General features: G+C 39.8%; 2 protein-coding genes across 2 annotated transcripts; one reads left to right on the plus strand and one right to left on the minus strand.

Annotated features, from left to right (window-relative positions):
• Window positions 1-2,358: 2,358 nt before the first annotated feature.
• On the minus strand, window positions 2,359-9,478 carry LOC145404329 (uncharacterized). Its single transcript, XM_080275848.1, has 5 exons — window positions 9,015-9,478; window positions 7,452-7,636; window positions 6,551-6,709; window positions 5,918-6,087; window positions 2,359-3,255 (listed from the first exon to the last, which is right to left on the minus strand). The coding sequence occupies exons 1-5, from the start codon at window positions 9,433-9,435 to the stop codon at window positions 3,129-3,131; spliced, it is 1,062 nt and encodes a 353-aa protein (XP_080131974.1). The 5' UTR covers window positions 9,436-9,478; the 3' UTR covers window positions 2,359-3,128.
• Window positions 9,479-10,468: 990 nt separating this feature from the next.
• On the plus strand, window positions 10,469-18,890 carry geko (olfaction protein geko). The gene is made up of 5 exons (XM_080275943.1): window positions 10,469-10,526; window positions 14,248-14,392; window positions 16,353-16,512; window positions 17,550-17,682; window positions 18,534-18,890. The coding sequence occupies exons 2-5, from the start codon at window positions 14,249-14,251 to the stop codon at window positions 18,721-18,723; spliced, it is 627 nt and encodes a 208-aa protein (XP_080132069.1). The 5' UTR covers window positions 10,469-10,526; window position 14,248; the 3' UTR covers window positions 18,724-18,890.
• The last annotated feature ends 708 nt before the right edge of the window (window positions 18,891-19,598 follow it).

Genomic DNA, 19,598 nt, shown 5'->3' on the forward strand with positions numbered 1-19,598 from the left:
CTTAGCTTGTAATTCTTCTATTACAACTCCTGTGACTGGAAGCCAAGCTGGTTGTCAATTAGGCCTATTTATGAGTGTGATATAAATGATCTGGCTTTATATTTAACTTTTTAGTAGGCTAAACATACATATGTGTAGCTATAACCAGTCTGGTATAAATTGGTTTTGGATGAGCAATGCAGTATTAAAATAGTTTCTTTACTAAAAGGAAGAGGTACTCAAACAACTCACAGCTACAGACACCTTTAGGTAATTTTGATCAAGTAACTCTAAGAGCATAAGTTACAGTACAGTACCATGTTCTGTGATAACCCCTTCAATACACTGACACCATTTTTTATTTTAACTGAGCTACCATCAAATGATTTTATTCAATTTAGGAAGAATCTCTAATAGTAAGGGGTGAATGAAGGCCATATTAAACTCCCTGTTAGTAAAGTCTTCCCTAAACTGAATATAGTCGTCTGGAGACAGAAAGTATAGCATAAAACAGGAAATCAATCATTGTAGTGAAGGGGTTAAAATAATATACATGACCAAAAGCTTTACAGACATATAATTTACCACTAATGTCCTCACTGTCCAAGCTCATACCCACCGAATACTTGATGATGCTACTGAACAACTGTCAACAAGTTAATATAACTCAAGGATAGTAGTGAACTTAGACTTTAGGGCTGTATTCTTCTAAGCTTAGGAGTCTTTCTAGCACCTTTTCTTACCACTTTATTTTCTGTATATGTTATATTAATATTCTCATCTAACGTATTTGTGCAAGCTATAATATTGAAAAAAAAAAAACACACACACAAAGAAAGTTTATGTGTAATGTGTAAAATAAATACGGTAACTAAGGAAGAGATGTTAGAAAGCTTCCTGAGTTGACAAGGATACAGGCCTTAGAACTGTATTATTATAACTGAGAACATGAAGGTATAAACAAGACTCAAACATTATATGGTCATATATGGAACCCCTGTGGTTGTTAGATGTGATCAACTGCATTCTGCATTACAGAGTGCAGTTAGCAATGGTACAAAAATGTCAGATGTGTTCTATCACCACCATATGTTCTATTACCACCTTGTGTCAGATGTGTTCTATTACCACCTTGTGTCAGATGTGTTCTATTACCACTTTGTGTCAGGTGTGTTCTATCACCTCCATATGTTCTATTACCACCTTATGTCACACACGTTCTATCACCACCATATGGTCTATTACCATCTTATGTCAGACATGTTCTATCACAACCATATGCTTCAGAAATTATAATAAAAAACTGGGAGCTCTGTCCACATCTCCAAACTTTTGTAGTTATGTGGGATCAGCCAGAATCCCCCAGTACGAAGTATAGTCAGCAAAGGCAAAAAGGCCGATACAGAATATTCTATCATCATGGCATGCTTTAGAGATTACCATGAAAAACTGGGGGCTTTGTCCATACCTTCCTGCACTCAGTTTTAACAGTCCAGCCCTTTAGTGTAATAATGCCACCACTGAAATTACTGTAAGTATAGGACCTAGCTGTTAGGGAAAGATGTGTTCTTAACAAAGGAATTCACCACTAAATCCACCCTCTCACATCATAACACTTGAACACTACAAAATAAATTATAGCCAATATGCAAAACAAAACATTCTGTACACAAGAAATAGTCCAGAAAATGCCCATACCAACACCACCACTAAAATCCTTTAATTCATGATGCATTCTTGTAGTTTATTCCCGCTACCACCAGCAGATGATACTCAGCTTAGGAGAGTCCAAGCATAATGTAGCAATACCTTAACTTGGCCTAAGTTTTCATCCTTTTGTAGCTGATTTCTGGTAGCTCAATGACAGAAAAAAACAATATTAAGGCTCTTCATCCATTCCATAGCACTTTTTTGTGACTGGTATCATAGTCTAAACTGACTGTTACATCTCTGCATTCAAGAATGAGAGATGGCAACTTTGGACCAAGTCATAGCAAAATGGGTATAGCTGAGAAAAGCTGTCCTTAATCCTTCCAGTCAAAAGTCTCTCCTCACCTGAATAAAACCTGAAGGTAGTAAGAATATGCTACATCACTGGCCTGACGGCAATATTCCAGTTCTAACTCACCACTTGTGACTAACCAACACAGTAAGCCCATGTTCAATATATATATATATATATATATATATATATATATATATATACTGTACACTTTCATGTAATTGGCTTTGCAAATTGGGCAAAAATACCAAGTGAGGTATACATATTGTGATTACTGTAAACTTAAAAGCAACTTTCTGTGACTGCACTTAAAAAAAAAAAAAAAAAAAAAGAGAGAGAGAGAGAGAGAGAGAGATAACAAGGACTTAACTGTACTTTGGTTTTTCACATAACAAGTGCTGCATATTTGGGTGGTGTGCTTAATGTAGCTTCTATCTGCCAGCTTCATAAATCAGCCACAAAAGGGGAAGCATACAAACCTTGTCTGGCTGCCCCTCCCCTTCATAAGCTATTACACAAGCTAATCTTGGGGGGTATATACCATACATATACCAATCACTACAGCCCAAAGATTTTTTTTCTTGCTAATCTCTGACAAGTATGTCAGCCAAAGGAAGATTTTTTGTACTGAACTGATTAATGATGGTTGTATGTAACCCCCACATTCCAAACATTTCCCCTTCGGGTAAAAAAAATTCTCCTAAATTGAGTAAATCTTGCATGAAGATAACAAGAACTAAAAAGAGGTTAATATAAAAGTGTACTGGACACTAGTTAACTTTTTCAATTCAATGACATACCCACAATTCCCCCAATTTTGTTTATTATCTATCTATGCTGATGCAGACACCTTCATCCCAAAGGAGGTGACCACACCACCACCTTGTCCATTGCCATGACTGTCCTCCTTCCAACTCACACTACTCCCTCATTTTTGTATCCCTCCAACTCACACCACTCTCATTCATGTACATCTTCACCCCATCCCTCCACCTCATCCTCAGTATCCCCCTCCATCTCACTAACACACACACTCTCAGTTGATTTCTCGTTCTTCATTCACTTATGCAATAATGAATCATAGGCATGAAGGGACTAAAGGCTTCAGCAGTTTTCTCATCCCACCCTGACCCCTCTTGCCGTGTCATTAGCTGGTGTAAATGACGAACTGTTGGTCATCGGGTGAAGGCATCTCGACCTGAACGTACTGCTGTGTGGGGTTGTATTCTGTTTCGTACTGTGGGGTGCTGTTGGCCGCTGCTCGCATGTTGTTCCTGTATGAAAATGAAGTGGGGATCAATAAAGTGAAGCACATAATTGTAGATGGTTTTGCCCATGATGTGAAGCAAGGTTTCTGGGAGCTTGAATGGTGAGTGACTTGAAAGTGTGACTCATTTAACTTAGTTCCTGTTGATTGTTCCCCCCCCCCCATCAGGTTTTTTCTTGCTCTCTCAACCCTACCTCCCCATCCTTGGATGGCAAAAAGAGATCGAGATGATAATTGTATGTACAGTATGTTTGTATTCCAGCACCTGGCTTGCGCAAACCTGTTTACCTACATGCATACATATATACATCCTGAAAAGCAATGGGTCTTTGATTTTGCCATGTGTATAGGATAAACTTTCCACATGAACTGAAGTCATGTTTATTGTGAGCATAAGATAAATTCAGTCCAACTTGGACCTCTCCTCATTAAGGGTATAATTTCCTTGATTTAAAAGGAAGTATTCCTAGCTACCAGCGATAAGCCTTTTTTTTTTGCCTGAGGCAGGATTCAGATGCAGTTTCAGCAATTTTCTGATCTAGTTCCCTAACCCTCTGGTCACTAATTGTGATAAGTAGAATGGTAAATCAAAGTCATTGCAAAGGAGTAAATGAGACCACATCAATACTGGTCATATTGATGAAGTTTTGTTGAACGGTTGTATTGTTACTGTTGTAACCTGGGACTCATTTCGATGTGACTGCAGTGGACAACAGGAAACTGGCTGCTACAATCTGAAGCTCTCAGAGGTCTTTTGTTGGAAGTTATGCTGAAGAACTGTCCATGTTGTGAAAGGTGCTCAAGGTGAGTTAATTACAGGTATGTTATTCAAGTAGCCTACATCCATAATACTGGGTATGCATTGTTTCCATTTTCACTGCCATGTGTGACACTTGTTACAAATTCAAATTATTACTTCAAAACATTCATCTGAGTATGGAAGAGTGGTCTGTTGAATAAATCTGATAAGGACTTGCTCAGAAGCTCCACCAAGACACCATGCATCTCTATATTACAGTGTTTCTATCTTAAACACTTATACCTAAAGGGGCATTTGGCTGTATATTTATTAATGACACATTGTAATGACATCATAACGTAAAGCACCCTCATCTGTGTGGGGCTCAAACCCACCTCCCCACTGCATGGCAAGGTGAGTTTGAGCCCCACACAAATGAAGGTGCTTTACAGTATGATGTCATTACAAAGAACTGGCTGTTACTGCATTTTTCTTTTAATTTCATATTTTAATATTTTAGTAATCATGTTCATCACATTTCCATTGTTGATGCTGTCTTCCTCTTAATACGGCTTATGAAACAGTCCGTATGAGTATGAAGTGTTCATGTTTCAACAGATGTAATTGTACCATACTATGCAGTATATAACTTTGCCCATACATCACAGTGCGAAGGAAGTGGGGAACCAGCAGCATCAACAATGAATCCTTGGTCAAGGTTTATGATTTAGTAAATGCATAATATTTATGAATTATTTTTGAAAATGTATGTTACAGGATAAGTAGTCATGCACCTATACAGTAGTGTGGGTCAATTTATGTAAATACGCCACCATGGGATATTGTTATAATGACCATACTGTAATTCTGGTAAATATTGATTCACATTTCAGTTATAGGGCAGTGGTATAGACAGTTGCAGAACACAATGTCTCATTATAAATTCTACTCATGTTGCTCAGATGTTTCCCACTTGTCCAAGTAGATGTAAATAAGTTCTTAAGTGACTTCTACACCATCATCATCCTAATTACTCCAGTGGTCAAGCCAGTACAAATGATAGCGTCAATTCATCATTCACCAAACTTGATAAGTAAATGAGGAATTCTTTATATGCATCACAGCCAGTTTCTTAATAATTCTATACAGTAATATTTACTGTGCTTTAGCAAGGAAAAAATACTGATTAAAGCTGTAATGTGGATTAAATACACAAATCAATGACCAAAATGCTGAGATAAGTGATGGCAGGAGAATGCTGAAGATAAAAGACCTACACAATACCAAGCAAAGGATTTTTAAATTAAAACACATTAACTTAATTGAAGCTTTTGAATATATCTGTATTTACAATAAAGTCACAAAATTCATCGGTAAATAAATAATCAAACATATGATGGAAGTATTCCCAGACTACAGTCATAGAAAATACTGGTTCTTTACAAGCTACCAAATTTATCAAGAACATTCATTGGCAATTTTGAAGTTGTACATGTTATCCACATTTACCTGCACATCCAATTTCCAGTTTCAATATTTATCTCATTACTCACACAAAGTCAGGATTCCATGAATGCATAAGACAGACTGACAGATCAAAATTGCACATGTTAACTGTACATTAATAAGTCTTACAGGCACAGTGCTATCCAAGAGATAAAATATTAACAGGTGGAGGAACCACTTCTGGGTAGAAAAGCCAGCTATTGGAAAAAGTATTTTATTGGCACTAAGTTAACAAATCAAAATTCCCAATGTAAAACACTGCAGCAGCCACTAAACAATTAGCTAAGGGTTTGCTTATATTAAATCCATAACACTTTGGCAACCTACCGTACATAAATATGATACAACAAAGCACTATACAGTACGTTAAAATGAAAGCCCAAATGGAATGCTTCTTACAAATAAATCTAATCCTACAACTTACTTTGCTTTCGCGTGAGTGAGTATGTGTGACTTGAGGTTGGTGCTCTGTGCGAATTTCTTGTTGCAGCCGTCAAAGGGACAAACATAAGGCCGGTCACCTGTGTGTATCCGAACATGGGTCCTCAGGTTGAAGTCCAATGAGAATCTTTTACCACACCCCTCAAATGTGCACTGCAAAATAGAAAGAACCACACATCATGAAAAAATGGCTAATGAGAGACTGACAGGGAGATTGTATGCAAGTGAGGCAGGGGATGACAAGGACAGAGTGAGGAGAGGAAGACCAAGGATGGGGGGGGGGGAGATGGGGTGAAGAGGTATAAGGATGAGAGTGGTGTGAGTTGGAGAGGATGTGTGATCTTAAAAACTAACTTGATAAATACTTCTTTAGAAGGTTTGTACCTTGAAAGTCTGTAAGTAGGTAAGCAAATGTACCGGGTATAGAAGGGCACAAGGAATACAGCCTCTGGTTGCATAAATTGTCACCTACTGCTCTGTACCCTTTCCTTTGCACTTTGTGACTGTATTATAGAACTGATCTCATTACAAATCAGTATTCAAGATGGAGAGATGGAAACTTTAGGCCAAGTTTAAGTGAAGAGAATATACTACTACTACACAACCCCTCTCTCACCTGGAATGGTTTCTCCCCTGTGTGTACCAGCTGATGTCTCTTGAGCTTTGATGATTCTACGAATGCCTTACCACACTCTGCACACACATGTACGCGTGGACCATGTGTGTGTAGGTGTTTACGCATGGCGGAGTTGTCACGAAACATTTTATTACACCCCTGGGGAGAATAACAGCAATTATTGGGGGGAATACATCGCAAAACAGCATTAAAAATCACACCTGCTGGAAATACACACTATCAAGTGTACCATACTCTCCATGAGAATACCCGGAACACTATAATTCTACTCATACTGCTGCTAAAAAGGTGTATTCAGTCAAAAGTATCCTTAACACAGGGAGAAACTGTAAAATACCGCAGGAGAAAGCAGGCCCATCTTTAAAAATAAATAGCGTTTGATAAGAGAAAGTGCATAGCGGTAAAATTTACATTTATGAGCAATACAGTACAAAAGTGAAAACTTAAGTCATTATATATTCTGGTATATTCTTTTCCTACTGTGTAAATAAATTAATTTTAACACTCCCTGTGGAAACATCTGTAGAAACCTGATCATAAACACTGAAGTTAAATCAATGACACGCAAAATGAGGACAACAGCAACAGCAACTAGTCTGGTTTTGACTGATGGAAATGGGACACAAAACTTGAATAACAAATTGTGGTTGCATGACATTCAATGAGCTTACTTTTGAGGTGAGAATCTCTCCTTGGTTACAAGTCAAATACACCCTCCAATCTGAATACATCAGGCCATCAACTGAGCCCAACAGAGTACTGTATAGGATATCTGTCAGGTTAAATTATATGCACTACTGTCACTACTCTCCAACCAGCCATCAAGTAAGCTGAAAGAGGGTTTGTATTTTTGTTACACTAGAACAAACATCTGACCAACCTTGTGTGGGCAGGCTATGGTTCTGGCAATATCATCACTGTTAGACTTCTTTGGTTTAATTTTGGCAAACTCGGCAAGCTGCTTGGGGTCAGAGAGGTCGACACCAGGGATGCCCGCGAGTTTCTTGTTGGAGCCAGCCATGTACTCTGTGTAGTCAGGGTCCGGCTCAGGGTTGCTCAGGTCATCTGTAGAGAAATATCAGGGATAGTGGAAAAAGCTGCATGTGGGGAGGATGGAAGGATAATTGTGTGTGGAGAGATGGGTATGGACAGTGGATTAGAATATGAAATAGAGGGCATAAGCTATCAAAACTTAAACAAATCATTATTTAATTAAAAAAAAAAAAATTGTGAAGTAATGGTTGTGCAATTTCTGGGCAGGGGAGTGGAGGTATCTATAACAAAATGCACATACTGTATTATTAGCAAAGTCTACTGCTAAAGTAACTGCTAACACACTTCCTATTGATGAAATCAATAATGGAAGACCTTTGCCAATGCTATACTGTAATTTATAGCCTGAATATATTAGTGACATCACAACAGACAATTATCATTAAAAAACAACTATCTCCAATTATGTCTGAGAGACAGTGTAATAGTATTGCTCATCTGTAAGAATACCAATAATTCAAATTTACATTTTAATCATGAATACATTTGAGCGACATCCGTATTATCAGCCTGTCATCCCAAACTTCCGGTGCTGATGTGAACACGGTAATGTTCCTGCAGTTTCCTTAACCTTCCAAAGAAAGGTTTGCATAACTGATATTAACTTTCTCAAAACAAAACATGTGACTGTGACAATGCTGATTAAAAATAGTGCCTGGCGAGCATTTGGCACCGTAGCATCCCAAGGTCGCCAAACTCCACTGGAAATACAACCCTCAAATACAGTTCCCATGTTTTAAAAAAATCGCTGAATTACATTAGAAAATCAAATTTAGCTTCCTTATTCAACACAGCTTTACTCGTGTGTGTTAGTGCGACGCTGGCATGAGTAATTAATGACTTCACAACTACTGTGAGCCTGGCAGTACCGTGGGTCCCCAGGCAACTTGTTCCCTATCTCAATTTTTAGGGAGTCTTGGCAGATTAGTAAACCTCAAATTTTACCATATCACCGGCACACATTGTAGATACCATGGTAGGGCTATGGAAACAAGGAAGCAATGATCATATAGGCCTAAGTAACCCGCGGACATTCTAAAATAGCATGAGCACCCCCAAGCGTCTGCATGAAAATGGCGACCGGCCGCCATTGTTGCTTTTCCGCCATATTTCGGTGCCATATTTAACATGGCTGCCCCCAGTCCTTCATGGCGGACACAAAACAAAAACAAACATTGAAACCCAAATCATAACAAAGCGAAAAGAAATAACAGGCATGATTCCGGAAGCACCAGAGGCCAGCAGGGCCAGCTTATCGATCTTATGGCAAGGAACAAAGGAGACAACTACGTATCCCTTTTATTGTGCAAGATTTCGAGATACACGGAGTTGGAATGGCACCGGAATAACCAACATAAATGAACCCAAAATTGTATATTACTGCCCTTACCTTCGTCTACGCCTGACGACCACATGGTGACGGAAAACTCGCCTTCTAGCGTTTTTATTTGCACTTGTTTCTGTTCCCATTTCTGGCCTACGCTAATGGCATTAAACTCGTCTAGCTCCCTCCGCCGCTTCTGGCCCTTTTTCTGCTTTTTAGAAGGTCCCGGGGAGGATTCCACACACACATCCGTATCTACAGGCACGGGAATTTCATAAGGTATCTCCTGTTCTCCCACCACTTCCTCCTGGGTTTGGAAAATGATCTCCTCCCTCCCAGGCTCGGGCAACTGTTGGAGGGAGATAATAGGCTCGCCATCATAACTCTCTATCGTCTCTACGGGCATGTCCACCGGGATGGCCTCAATCTCCACCTCCTGTATCTCCGGCTGCACTTCAACCTCCGTTACAAAGTCCGAGGAAGCCATTTTAGAGCCAAGCCGAACGGTGACACTCGCCGCCTCCCTCCACCAACACAGACTCCATCATCGCCACCACCATCACCACCGCCAGCACAACTACCTTTATTTCCATCTAGCATCACATACCTCTTCATCATAGCAGGACTCATATTATCCCACTCTATAATATACTGATGTAATTTATGTAATATGTAACGAGATTGGGGAATACAGGAGGGGAATATTGTAAAATAATTGAGAACATGAAGAGTAGCTGGAAACTGTGGCTCCTCTACCTCCAGACGAGTATGGTGACGTCACGCCGCGGTCTGCTTGATTTTCCTCTCCCCAAGGAAAGTTGTTTTTTGTAAGAATACGTGTCGTATTATTCAATCATGTATGAGATTTGTTTTGAGTTTCAGTATCAGCAGCAGAAATAGTAGTAGTTGGGTAAGTGCTAGCGATAATTATAGTTTTCTTGCATTTTTGTATACGATTTATTTATCCTTATTAATCCTTATGTTTTTATATTTCAGGATAAAACTGCCAGCATATTACATGATAGCTATGGTTATTGCTATCACCAGTTTGTTCTGTATCAATATTAATACCAATGAAAATATCTTGAGGTGCCGCTGATGGCACTGCTCCTCATGTCACTTTCACTCGCGGGATGCCAACTATACCATCTCATTTGCCTTACCTAGGATAATCCAAGCCCTTGGCTTTAGTTTTGGAGTGACCATATAAACCAATCATACCTCTTGGTTGATAGTTGGTTGAGAGAGAACCTTAAAAAAAATAGGAAGGCTTGAAAAATGTGTTCGTTTTACTGGCGAGATATGGCAACTTCATCCACGTGCTGGAAGGCTTGAGGGCCGAGACGAGAGTAAAAGCAGTGGATATTGGGTCAGTGGCGGGAGTGGAGGATAAACGCTCGTATTCAACATGCTCATGTCCATTATAACCAGAAACCTGTTGAAAAGAAGACCAGCTTAATGTGTAGTGGTTCACCGTTTAAGAAAGGGGGTGAGGAAAAAAAACGAGTTGGCATCCAGTCAAAAAATCTCATGAGGACAACCATTTTTGAGACGCATTCAACTTTCATCTGATAACAGGTGAGGGAATAGGTTTATAAATACTTGGAAAGCTCTTGTTTTTGCATTACCGACGGGTGCAGGTATCATGAAGTGATTAATGGTCAGGGAATGGTAGACAGATTCGAAATTATTGTTGCACGCAAGTTCCAAAAGCATACCTTGCAACAAAAGTGACAACAAAGTGAAATCACGTCTTGGATCCCACATATGGCGCTTCTGAGGATGTGAAACGGATGTGCAAAATTTGATTATGTGCACAAATATGGACTTAAAGCAGACGATGATTTATTTAGAAACAGACTACGGGCAGGTCTCCCAGCTGTTAAAATCTTCATTTAATTTTGGTTCATACAAAAAGCTAATTCCATTAGGACCTGGGACATACATCAAAAACATTATACGTGTTAGTTATACAAAGGCTACTTGCACAATGGTTATAATGAAAAGCAACGGTTAATGACTTTTAAAACTGATGCGTAAGAAAAAATTGCATCATGTTTTGATTGCATTTGTCTGGCTTTGACGGATGTTTATGACTTCATTATACATCATTAAATTTTTCCATGCTGTTTTGTATTATTGATAGGTAATTTATAAGTTAATGAATTGCGTGTATGCATCATCATCATCATCGTCATCATCTTTATTGTGCTTAAAAAAAAAATGATGGGTATGATCAGCTGGTTGAAGATAGAGGTTGATGAAAACAAACTTCAACAGAATGCCTAGTGAAGTGGAAAACATTCACTCATCCTTCAAGGCTGCACTAATATTGCGCAGGTAGGGTGTGTGTGTGTGTGTGTGTGACCTTGAGCAAACCGTTAATACCTCCGTTTGATGACCTACTGACCAATACATACATTCTTGGGGGAATTTTCATGGTTTTTGTGGATAGAGCCTCTCTCTCTCTCTCTCTCTCTCTCTCTCTCTCTCTCTGTCTCTCTCTCTCTCGTGGGCTTTCTTCCGTATAGGTAATGTATTCACCATGGGTTTTTTCCAGAGGTGGGCTCTCTCTCTCTCTCTCGTGGGCTTTCTTCCGTATAGGTAATGTATTCATCACGGGTTTTTTTCCAGAGAACATAAGAAGAGAGGATAACTGCAGTAGGCCGTTTGAACTACTAGAATGAGATAAGGATAGCAAAGAAGAAGGCTCTCTCTCTCTCTCTCTCTCTCTCTCGTGGGCTTTCTTCCGTATAGGTAATGTATTCATCACGGGTTTTTTCCAGAGGTGGGCTTTCTCTCTCTCTCTCTCTCTCTCTCTCTCTCTCTGTATGTGTGTGTGTGTGTGTGTGTGTGTGTGTGTGTGTGTGTGTGTGTGAGAGAGAGAGAGAGGGTCGACACACCTGGATACACCTGGGAATAAAGGTCCCCAGAGAGTTTAGGGTCAGGAGTTATAAAGTATTTTTGAATTGGCCAACTATTTTCACTTTTTTGCACAAGATGGACAGAGGTGGGAAAAACAAAAATGAATTCCATACACCAGATTGCAAGTGTTTGATGGCTCTGAGTGAAGGCTAACATACACAAACATTCTTATATGCAACTAAAGCTTAGGAGATTTTATAAATGTATTACGGTCATAGGTCACTGCTTGCCCCTCCCTCCTCCTCTTCCTCCCTCCTTCCTTACCTCCTCTTCCTTCGTTCTCTCCATCCCTCCTTCTTTATCTCCTCTTTCTTCATTCTCTTCATCCCTCCTGCCCTATTTCCTCCTCCACCTCTACGTATCACCCACCACCACAACCACCGTCACAGCCACCACCACCACCGCCATAATTATCATAATCATCATCATCGTCCCCTCTAAAAATACAGTAGAACCAAGGCCACGGTGGCCTTGGTATAACTCCTTTCCCTATATCCTCCCTTCCAACACCACCTTCGAAATTCACGCTTCCATCATAAGGCCCGAACTATTCACATTAAAAGTGCTTCCTATTGCCATTTGGAGAGGGACACCTTCACGTGGTGGCACTGATGTGACAAGGTGGCGCAGCTGCTTTACTGATACACATTTCATCCATTCCCTCCTTCGTCAGGTCGTTTTCTTCCTCAGCCTCTGTAGCTTATTTACACATTGACTACCTCACATGTTTACCTATTTATTTACCTCCCTTATTTACATATTTACCTACCATACCCATCCATCTTTGTAACCCTCCACGCCTCCCTCCTCTCCTTATACTCGCTCATGCTTTTCACTATCGTATTCTCATCGTTTCTTTTAGTCATCGTGCCTTCTGAACACTTACTTTCACCCCTCCATCAGCATTCAGCAGAGAGAGAGAGAGAGAGGATTGGATATAATATTAGACCATGCCTTTAAGCAATCCATGTGGCCTACAGTATGTTCCTTTATAGTTCTATTTCTGCTGGTCTCTAGAATTCGAAGACCTCATCTCTTCCTTCCCCCCCTCCCTTCCCCTCCTCTTTATCTTTCCCTTCACCAGCCCTTCCCTCCCTTCCCTCTTCACCCCCACCTTACCAGCCCTTCCCTCTTCACCCCCACCTTACCAGCCCTTCCCTCTTCACCCCGCCTTTCCTCTGTCTCCACACCTCACCTCACCTCCTCCCTGGCTGCATCTCTTCAGTCTCTCTCGCTGATCTCTCTCCCTGTCCTCATTTGTCCTGTGCACGTGGAGGGTCGAGGGTGTATCGTGGAGTTCAATTTTTCTCTGTGATTCTATTCCCACTCTGTAAGGTAAATATTTCAGTTATCGTTTTGTACTTTATTTTACGGTATAATTTGCTGTTTATAGAGAAAAAGGGACAAGTGAAAAGGACAAGGGAAAAAAAGACACGTACAGTACCAGGTTTGTCCTTAGCCATGGTCAAACGAGAACATATTGGAGAACTTCTTGTCTGGTGAAACTACCTCTATAATCACTTGCCTTTGTGGTATAAACTACATGTCTCAGATATACCAAGATCTGACCCTAAATTTACAATCATAAGAACGTGAGAAAAGAGGATAACTGCAGAAGATATAATGATAGTAGTAGTAGTAGAAATAGTGGCAGTAGTAGTAGTAGTAGTTGTTGTTGTTGTAAGGCATCTCTAATTAAAGAATGTGACCCCATTACGTGAACAAGACAAGAATAGCAATAAGTCTTCCCTCCCGTCAGATCCGAAATTGGCAGGAAGGAGTGAGAAGGAACTCCATACAGTAAAACATCTCTGACAGGGAAGTTTTGTATGAAAGGACAAAAAAATAGAAAAGAAAAAAGATACCGATATGGACTCCGAAAAATGGAAAAAGATCTCCATTTTATATATTCAGCAGTTCCACCATATTAATAAATCCTCCCATTTTTTTTTTCCTTTGACTAATCAGTTCTTGTAATAATTTAGGTTGCTTGTCTTTATATGTTGTTGTTATATTCCTGCCAGCCATATCTATTTTCAAAGAATCGCTTATTAAACGGCCATGCGTCTCTGGTAGGCGAAATTCACATCACATTCATCGGTGCCTGATCGTACACGGACATTTGAGAGAGACGGACAGAGAGGAGGACTAAAGACGATGGAATTGATGGTGGAGGTGGGATGGGTGGCCAGAGTAATGGTCAGACAATAGCCTAAGTCAACACTGATCTGATATGAAATCTGTTTATTTGCGTTTGGTGTGTCACATTACCTACCTATATCCATATGTCTATCTGCAGTATCTGTATCTATCTATATCTACCTATACACCGTAAATACATATAAAGAAGACTTATAATGTGTTTTTCTTACAGGATGCGTCCCGAGCGTCACCGTCGCGTGGTGGTGCTGGTGGTGATGTGTGTGCTGCTGCTGGTGTCCTCATGGCTGGAGTTTTACCTGGATAATATGGTAGCGTCACACACACCGTCACTACACCCGCCGTCACAGGGAGCTAAGGTGTGTGTGTGTGTGTGTGTGTGTGTGTGTGTGTGTGTGTGTGTGTAGAGACGTACAGGATAATATGGTAGCATCACAAGCATCACACATACAAGCACTACACGCACCATCTATGAGCTAAGAGAGAGAGAGAGAGAGAGAGAGAGAGAGAGAGAGTAAAACATAGGGTAGAGATTGTGAAGGAAGAAATGTGGCAGATGTGAAAGTTTACCGGTATACGTTGCAAAAAATTGAGTACGAAGATTGCAAGAAGATTGCATAAAAAAGTGCTAACACATCAGTATCATGCATGGGTGAGAGATGCTGTGTGTATATGTGTGTGTGTGTGTGTGTGTGTGGCTATGAGAATGATTGTGTGGATGAATTTTTGTTATGTACAGTAGGTTGTGGTCAAGTTTAAATAGAGAAGTAATACAGACTTTGCATGCTATTCTTGTGGGGAGAGAGAGAGAGAGAGAAGGGGGGGGTCAGCCAGTAGGCCTATTCTTGGTATTAACTCCCTCCGCACCTCTTTAATCCTTTAAATGTTAATATCTTGACCTCTCCCAGTGTGCTTACTTCTCACCCTATATGATGTTTTTTAATATAGACTTTATTTTCAGGGGATGTACAACTTATTTATTTATTTATTTTTCTTATAAATATAATTCTGGATATATTAATGATCACCATAGAAATAAATATGGTAGTTTAACACACTGGTTGGGTGTGGCCAATGACTGAGTGAGTCTCTTAGGAATTTTTGCGGCCCTCCTCTTTCTGAATTAATTTGACAGGTGTTCTCTACCTCCCTTTATTCTCCCCTAAAGAAGGAAATACACGAAAACGCTTGTAAGAGAGAGAGAGAGAGAGAGAGCGTGACTGTGACCCATCATGACCAGCATTAGTATTATGTTGGATCACTGTTCTCTTCAGCCCCACTGTTATAAGCAGTATGTCAACACACACACACACACACACACACACACACACACACACACACACACACTCTCTCTCTTTCTCTCTCAAAACCTTCTTTTCATCATTCCCATTTCCCCCTTCCCCTTCCTATCCCCCTTGCCCGTCCTTTTCCTTTCCCTCTTCCATATGAACATCTTCACCCTCCCAACCTCTCTCTCTCTCTCTCTCTCTCGTGATACGTCCTCGTGAGGTGAGGCGAGTGGTGAGGCTGAGAACAAGAGAGAGAGAGAGAGAGAGAAATATTAGACTAGCCTATGCCAGAACACAACTTACGTCCTGATGATATGCCTTTGTGACAGGATTACGTGTATTAGAGCATTTCCTCTCTTACAGACTAGAACATTACGGCTCAATATACCTTGCCATATTTTATTCAGACAGCTTTCCATTCACTGCATTCTTCCTTCACCACAAATAACCTGACTTTGACTCGAAAATTTTTTGTTCATTTTTATATTCTTTTGCTTTTGATATTTTTGGTCTAGATATTTTCTGTAATGCACTTCCTGTCTTACTTTCTCTTTGTATTTTGTGTACCGGGTATTTTCTTTGTATTTTGTTTTCTTTAAGCATTCTGTGATCTATTTACCTTGTTTGTCATTGTTTTATTTGTATTAATGTCGCGTATCATTCTTTGTGATTGGTACAGGTATATACTTTGTCATTTTCTTTCCTCTGTAGTTTTTTTATTTATATATATTGTCTAATCTCTTCCTATACCTTTGTCATTCATTGTGTGCATAATTTTTGTTAATTTTGTCCCTTTTGTTACATTTTATATTTATAAGTAATGTACAGTATTGCTTTTCTTTTTTTTGTAATCTCTAATTATGTATTTTCGTGGCATATATATATTGTTCTTTTGTCCATAGTCGTCCTTCGTTTTTATATTTTAACGTTTTCCTTTGCCATTTTGTATTTATGTTGCGGTATGTATGTCATGTGTACCTTTTTTTTTTTAATTATTATTATTATTTACTGTTTCCGTTCTTATTTTTAGAATGCTGGAAAGAGGAAAGGAATGTTGCACTCGGAAGGAGGAAGAGGAGAGGGAGGCAAGGGGAGGAAGGCCGACCCTGGAGGAAGAACAGACGATGATGATGATTTTGATGAGTTTATTGATGGTGAGACTTACTTCAACACCCTCAAGGCAAAGACACGTAAGCAAAATATTTTAAGTTGGTGAAAATATAAATGTTGGTGAATGAATATTGTAAATGTTGGTGTAGGTACAATATCATACTGTTAGTGTAAGTAACTTGGTGTAAGTACTTGGATAAATAGATTAGTATAAATATTCGTGTATGTAGCGGTGTTAATATGGGAATCGACAAATCAGTGAATTATAGTTTTAGCTTCGTAATCTGTGAATTGTAAGCTTGTCCAAATTGTACAGCTTTGCAACATTTGAGATTATTTTGTGTAGCCTATTTAGCTTCTTTCAAGTATATTTCGAGATTTCTGCTTGATATATAATACCTGTAGTTTTCCAGATTTGTGTTATTTGCAGTCTGTTTCATCTCATTCCTTAATTTTTCAGAGTGTTGTATTGTTAAGCCGTTTTTGTGCCAAACCTCAGTCGCCTCTCCAGCTATTTTCGTTGTACAGAACTATTTGTTGGTATAACTTTATCTGTTAGTCTGAATGAATAATCTGCCAGGTTGTTTGTGACTACTGGTACGGTAATCATACGTCAGGCAGGGCTGTTTTGCTGTAAGTTGGATGCGGTCAATTTTGAACTCCAAATTTACATCAACATTCATTTGCAATATGCTTATCGCATACTGCTATCCATTTTTATGCATACTGTCTAGTCTGCGATATTTTCATGGCTTTGATCCTGGATACAGAAGGGTGTGTTACTAATTTTGGGTACATGTAAGATGTGTTACCAATTTAATTGGTGCTCTGCTCTTCCCCTGTTATTCAGAACCTCACGTTACCCATCCTTACGTGGGAAGATGTTAGCCTGATATTTGGGGATCCTGCTCCCCCTCTTTTATTGTGTTAGGATGATATTTTCAGTACTGTACGCCATAGTCGTACGTCCGGCAGGGCTGCTGGGCAACTGGTAACTTGTTAGTTCCCCCCCCCCCTTCTTTTCTTCAGGATTTATAATACTTAAGCTACCCAATCTTTCTCTGGCTGGGATGGTATATATTATTTTCTTTCTCTTGTAATTTATTCCTACCGGCAGGGCTGTTGGAGCGGTCACTGTCTTTCAATCTGAACCTACATGCCTGCCTGCCGCGGTTCATCTGTGAGCTGCACGCACAGGCCCCAGGCGCCTCACTCACGGACTTTGAGAAGGATGTGTTGGATTTATTCAGGTGGGTGGGTGAGGGGGTGGAGGAGATATGGAATGTAAGGTGCCATAGAGACAAGTAAGTACTTAAAAAAAAAAAAAAAAAAAAAATGTTTTGTCCCATTCTTACTGTTCAGTCTCGTTTCTAACTAAACTGTTTAAATAAAAGTCGTAGTGTGGATGTATGAGTTGGAATGGTGGATAAGAAGTAGATTGGGATAGTCAGTAAAGCTAGCCTACGGTTGGATAGCTACATAGATAAGTTACAGTGAGAATAAAAGGGATAGGGTAGAGTAGTGTCAGATAGGCTACTGAGGATAAATGGATGCCTAGACTAGGACATGAGTAGATAAAAAGGCAACTAAGTAAGAACAGAGGGACTGCAGAGTAATATTAAGATGCTTCAGAATAAGAATTAGTTGGGTAACGTAGAGTAAGGATAGTCCGGAAAGAGTAGATGGTTAGAGTAAGCATTGGTGGATAAGCTGCCTCAATATTCTTAAAATTTGTCAAGAGGATGTAAAGTAAAAGCTCTGACCTTCCTTACAGTATCTTTTCGTATATTGACTTTTATCAGATATGGTTTGGCAAGGCAAATGGTATTGGATGTAGCAGTGAAGATCTATACTCTTTTAAATTTACCCCAGCTTAGAATTGCCATCTCTGCCTTGAAAACAGAGTTGTTACAGAAAATATACACTAAAATACGGTGCCAGTCACGAAGGAATTCAGTATGAAGAACAAAGTGCATGTTGTCTTCCTACCACAAAGCTACGTGGAATAAGCCGCAATAGGACGGAAATCTGGGCCAAGTTGGGGTGAAAGGAGTATAGTATTGTCTATGTAATTAGTAACATACGTTTCGCTTTGTTACAGGAATCATGTAGTACTGGAGGGTCCCGGTTCACCAGTATATACCTATCAACTTGCAGCTCATATGGGACAACTGTGCACCGGGCTGGACCCCTCGCCCTGCCACTCCCTGTACCCTTCATGCCCACTGTCCAGATCCCTACTCATCGACATCCTCAGAAGCGTCAAGAGCTCCAAGAGGATGTTTTATTGACGATGCTGGAGAAGCTGATCCATTCAGATCTACGACATTGTCAGGAAAAGGAGAGAATAAGGTGAAAAAGACAAAATAGCTATTGCAAGAGTAATGCAGATTGCTTCTGTTCTATAAAATCTGCTGGAAATAGCAAAAGACTTAAGACAGCTCAGGAATGATGTTAATGTATAGACATTGAATTTAAAGTGAGGTATTGTTTCTATCCTTCAGAAAGTGTTCCCAAGTAGAGGATTGTTCTAGATAATGAACTGAAAAAGGCGTTTTCGTATTGAAAGGGTTGAAGGAACTGCGGAAATGCTGAGGCAAATATTTGGGAGGTTGAAAGAAACAGGTTAATTTGAAATGTGCGTCTCAGGCGGGGAGATTGTCGCCAGTGTCGTTTGTAAAGGTGATCGTACAGCAGACGCTGAAAAATATTCATTTTAAAACGCAAGGAAGTATGTAAACTTGATTGCCATTTAAGTTAGCTATTTTTGTAGTGTATTTGCTCAACATATTCTGAGATTATATGGAATTTTAATCAAATACAGACTGAATCAGTGAGCTCGCCGGGGCAGCACAATGAAGCAGTGCAGCCACAGGTGAGTCGTGGCCTCCGAAGGGGGAGGTTACGCGTTGCGTCTGGGGGATATTCTTTGCAGCATCAGTTTATCTGTGTAGTGTAAGCAAGATAATAGTCAGCTGGAAGAATGGCACTGCAACAGGTATTAATGAGATTGTTTTTCTGTACTGATATTTGATGTAGTGCTTAATGAACTGCCGTGTTTGAATGTCGTACGGTAGTTGGGCTGGGATGTTCCTGGTTAAGTACTCGAAAGATTGTACCCATTACGCATAATCATGAAGCACAAACTCTTTTATGTGTTATATTG

The sequence above is a fragment of the Coenobita brevimanus genome, chromosome 63 (assembly GCF_032717465.1).
Source record: "Coenobita brevimanus isolate Jiangsu-jjx chromosome 63, ASM3271746v2, whole genome shotgun sequence".
NCBI classification, from domain to species: domain Eukaryota; kingdom Metazoa; phylum Arthropoda; class Malacostraca; order Decapoda; family Coenobitidae; genus Coenobita; species Coenobita brevimanus.

Coding starts and splice junctions, on each gene's coding strand:
- LOC145404329 (XM_080275848.1), bottom strand. CDS start 9,435: ATGGCTTCCTCGGACTTTGTAACGGAGGTTGAAGTGCAGCCGGAGATA. Junction 7,637..9,014: donor GTCGTCAGGCGTAGACGAAG/GTAAGGGCAGTA, acceptor ATTTCTCTACAG/ATGACCTGAGCAACCCTGAG. Junction 3,256..5,917: donor CTCACTCACGCGAAAGCAAA/GTAAGTTGTAGG, acceptor ATTTTCATACAG/GAACAACATGCGAGCAGCGG.
- geko (XM_080275943.1), top strand. CDS start 14,249: ATGCGTCCCGAGCGTCACCGTCGCGTGGTGGTGCTGGTGGTGATGTGT. Junction 16,513..17,549: donor CACCCTCAAGGCAAAGACAC/GTAAGCAAAATA, acceptor TCCTACCGGCAG/GGCTGTTGGAGCGGTCACTG. Junction 17,683..18,533: donor GATGTGTTGGATTTATTCAG/GTGGGTGGGTGA, acceptor GCTTTGTTACAG/GAATCATGTAGTACTGGAGG.